The sequence below is a fragment of the Chanos chanos genome, chromosome 1 (genome assembly GCF_902362185.1).
Source record: "Chanos chanos chromosome 1, fChaCha1.1, whole genome shotgun sequence".
In the NCBI taxonomy this organism is placed as follows: Eukaryota; Metazoa; Chordata; class Actinopteri; order Gonorynchiformes; family Chanidae; genus Chanos; species Chanos chanos.
In genome coordinates this window covers 37075770-37079710 of record NC_044495.1, presented here as the reverse complement: position 1 = coordinate 37079710, position 3941 = coordinate 37075770, and the positions used below count along the sequence as shown (strand labels likewise).

At 39.3% G+C, this 3941-nt stretch overlaps 1 protein-coding gene across 1 annotated transcript in view; it reads right to left on the bottom strand.

Annotated features, from left to right (window-relative positions):
- klhdc4 (kelch domain containing 4) overlaps nucleotides 1-817 on the bottom strand; it is a 6173-nt gene extending 5356 nt beyond the window's left edge. The window contains exons 1-4 of the mRNA XM_030780446.1: nucleotides 652-817; nucleotides 365-456; nucleotides 196-274; nucleotides 1-23 (exon numbers count right to left, since the gene is read on the bottom strand). The exon at nucleotides 1-23 is cut by the window's left edge and continues 76 nt beyond it. Coding sequence (XP_030636306.1) covers nucleotides 1-23; nucleotides 196-274; nucleotides 365-456; nucleotides 652-750 — 293 coding nt within the window. The 5' untranslated portion in view covers nucleotides 751-817. The remainder of the gene's footprint in view (nucleotides 24-195; nucleotides 275-364; nucleotides 457-651) is intronic.
- Nucleotides 818-3941: the final 3124 nt, after the last annotated feature.

The following is a 3941-nucleotide window of genomic DNA, read 5'->3' as shown; positions in this document are numbered from 1 at the left end:
AAGAGGTCATTGTACAGATATGTCTAAAAATAAGAGAGATGTCTCAATTGCGGTACATTTAAAGGCGGTCAATTAACACGTCTATACCGTTTTGAAACGTGTCGATTACTTCTTCTCAAAAACCATTTATCCATCTTTTTAGTTCACTATTCAGTTGGTAAATGAGTGGTCACCATGATACCGGGTGACTGATACCTTCTTTCCGTTGAAGAACTCGCCACCAAACAAAATCAATTCATCCTTCTCAGCATGCGCAGATAGCGAAGCATTTAACCTGAGGTGAGAACAGGAGAGAAACAGTGAGTCAGCTGTCATCATGCCTAACGGAGAGGACTGATACAGCAGAGCGTATCGGACAACACACCTGGGAGACGGAGGAGGACACGTTGTCTCCACGACTTGTGTTTTCTTTGCGTCCAAGGCTTGGAACTCAGCAATAAGAGCCTCAAGATCTTCCTATGAGACACACACACACACACACAACCCACACACACACACACACACACACACACGCAGAGAGAGAGACGTTAATCTATCTAATTGCTTATGGATATCAGTAATTAGATTGCAAAATAGTGACGGTAACAAACTGGGTGAATATGCTGCCTGTCAAAGTAATCACTGCCTTTGTGAGCACTGATAGCTGATTACCTCTTCTCTTTTAGACCTCTTGGACACTTTTTTCTCCATTTTAGCTGCCGTTTTCTCCGCACCCTTCACCTTTTTTTCCTTTTTACCTTTTTTGCCCATTTTCGTCTGTTAGCTCATCTAACTAAAGAAAACTGAGTTTGTAAGTTTATACACCATCCACATGTGTTTTCAAATCAGCCACAGCATTTCCTCCGACGGATGCTTCAACTTCCGTGTCAGTTTCTACCTCGCTTACCGTCCTCGCTCACATACCGGCCGAGACACCACCTCGTGGACTGGAATAGCAAAATACAGTATAAAGACTGCGGAAGTTACGTTTTAAATGATACAGTGGAATCAACCAAAGTGATACTTCCCCTAAGTTATGAATTGATTTTAAAAGCATTCACACTTCTCCTTTAGATGCCTTAATTTGTGAAGCCCTCCACTTTCCCAGGATAATACTAATGTAACAGAGTTCTGTTACCGTTATTTCCTGGGCTGGTACAGGGCATGCTGGGAGTGGATTTCTGTTGTGGTTTCTATTGGTAAAGAAGTTTCTTGTTGAGATTGTGCATTGTCGTGTAATGTTATGTACTGTTTATGGTGTGTACTTGTTGTCTGTGGTTATCAACTGGGGAATGTCTGAGACATGTTGTGTCACCGTTTTGTGGTTCAGTAGAGCACATGGCTATATAGCAGGGATGTACGTTAATGAAGGTGAGCATGTGATATTAGCTGATGATGTAGTGAAATATGTCTGAGTGAAGACTTCTAGCAATAATTAGGAAGTCTGTTCTGTTGTAACCACAGACGTTAGTATCGTGAACCGTTGTTACAATAACGTATGGCCAGAGAAGACAGAAATTGAAGTGGAAATATTCTTGCTAAAAGACTTACTCTTGAATTAAAATATTCTTCCTGAAAAACACTTAAGTGTGAAATAGTCACTCACCCACAATTTACAAATATGGTTGTCAGTTTAACTGTTCTTAGAGTACTTTTTTTAGCATGCATACTTCAACTTTTACTTTTGCCACCTCTGCTTTCATCCAGTATTTCAGTATTTTATGTGACTAGTGTGGTGGACTGATGTATGTGCATTCTCTCATAGACAGATTCCCATTTCTTCTGATTAGCAATCAGTTATTCACCTAATGCTGTGAAGAATGTTGTTGTTTGTTTGCTGTTGTTTATTCTAAAATAATCTCCTCATTGTAAAGGTCAATAACTTTTCTTTTTTTTTTACAATGACTATATGTCTGTTTTGTTTTGTGAGGTAAGTGGTAATTATTTTACATGTAACACATTACAAAGAGGTTTTGCCCATATTCATACCTTTTTATTTCTCTCTGGGAAGCCATAATACAGTTCCTTTAGACTGAGTTCAGTTTAGTACAGTTTTACTGGGATATGAATCAGCGTGACATATTGTTAAGGGAGAAAATAGCTCTCTGATTGTCTTTTTCCTCTAAACAATTCTAAATCTAAGAATTTTACAAATAAATATGATTTAAAAATGTCTCATTATTACACAATTTGCTTGTTTTACGGCTTTCGTTGACGATTTTGTTCATGCATATTGGCAGTATAGAAATCAGGAGAATACTTCATCTTGTCTTCAGGATCTGCAGTGTTAAATGGAGACAACGTGAAGGTGAGCTCCACTCACACATATAGCCTCCATATTCCTCCTGTGAATGTGGAATGTTGCACTACAGGAAACTAATGAGACCTGCATCTGTTTACTAGCAGAATTCCCCCACAGCTCCAAACACTCTGAAGTCGCAGTCACACAAGGCTTTCACACACTCCTCTTAATTGTTTATGTAACTGAAATATGCGTTCGACACATGGCTACACTGTATGCCTCTCCTATTGGAGCCTCACTCTAATCTGGAGTGGCGGTCATCGACTGATTGCAGATTGGATCAGTCCAGATCCAGAGTCACAAACCACTTTTCTTTTAGTACAAAGAATCATCTAACCTGTTCTTCACTCTGTCTGACTAACTGCCCTGAGGGTTGATGTTAACCCCTACATGTCTTCCCAAACTTAATGTCTGGAATGAATCGCCCTGTTTTGTTTAAGATGATGTGTGTGTCTGGTACTCTGTGTGTGTGTGTGTGTGTGTGTGTGTGTGTGTGTGTGTGCCACTGTCATATGAAGAATGTGCTGCTTGGAGCGTGATGGGAAATGAAACTGATCAGAATCTGTTTGAAATTTCCTCTCGTGAGTCCTTATCAGAGCGTCTGCTCTGCCAAGCTAACAGGTTTTATGTGTTTGTATGTTTGTGTGTGTGTGTGTGTGTGTGTGTGAGAGAGAGAGAGAGAGAGAGAAAGAAAGAAAGAAGAAGATTCTCTTAGAAGGCCCCCTTATCCTTTATTCACTCATGATGGCAGCATTGAGCTCTGTGCTGATGGTTAAACAAATCTACACAGTACCCTCCTGTAACAAATTCATCAGTCTCAGGCAAGTTACAGTATTAATGACTGAACTGTACACAACTCTACACAGTACCCTCCTGTAACAAATTTAACTTATTATATTAAATTATAATATTAATGACTGAACTGTACACAAATCTACACAGTATCCTCCTGTAACAAATTTAACTTATTATATTAAATTATAATATTAATGACTGAACTGTACACAAATCTACACAGTACCCTCCTGCAACAAATTTAACTTATTATATTAAATTATAATATTAATGACTGAACTGTACACAAATCTACACAGTATCCTCCTGTAAAATTTAACTTATTATATTAAATTATAATATTAATGACTGAACTGTAAACAAGAAAAAGAGAAGTCATAAAAGAATGGTATATCATTGTTTTAAAACATGTCAGTTGTTCAGGTTAACCATAAAAGGTTATGTTTCACAACATATTTTACTGTATTCATTCACTCTTTTGCATGTGTGATAGAGGCACCTTTCCAATTCTAGTCCTTCACAGTACCCATCAGAGCACATGACTGTTCTCATCTTCCCTCCAGCCCTGCCCTCCAACTACCAGGAATTCATTGTGGATGAATTATTGTGTGTGTGTGTGTGTGTGTGTGTGTGTGTATGTATGTATGTTTATACAGTAAGTTCTGAGTCGCAGAGGGGGCAGGCACGCATCCCACCGTTAGCCAGGCCCTGAACTCCCCCTGATTGCTGTATCCTGTGAGCCCTGGGGCAACAGCTCAACCCTTCCCCATTTCCTTTCCTCACATGATGAGCCCAGCAGGCAGGGCAATACTCTCCCTTAAACTTATCAGATGAGAAAATAAGCATATATGCATGTGGTCCTACT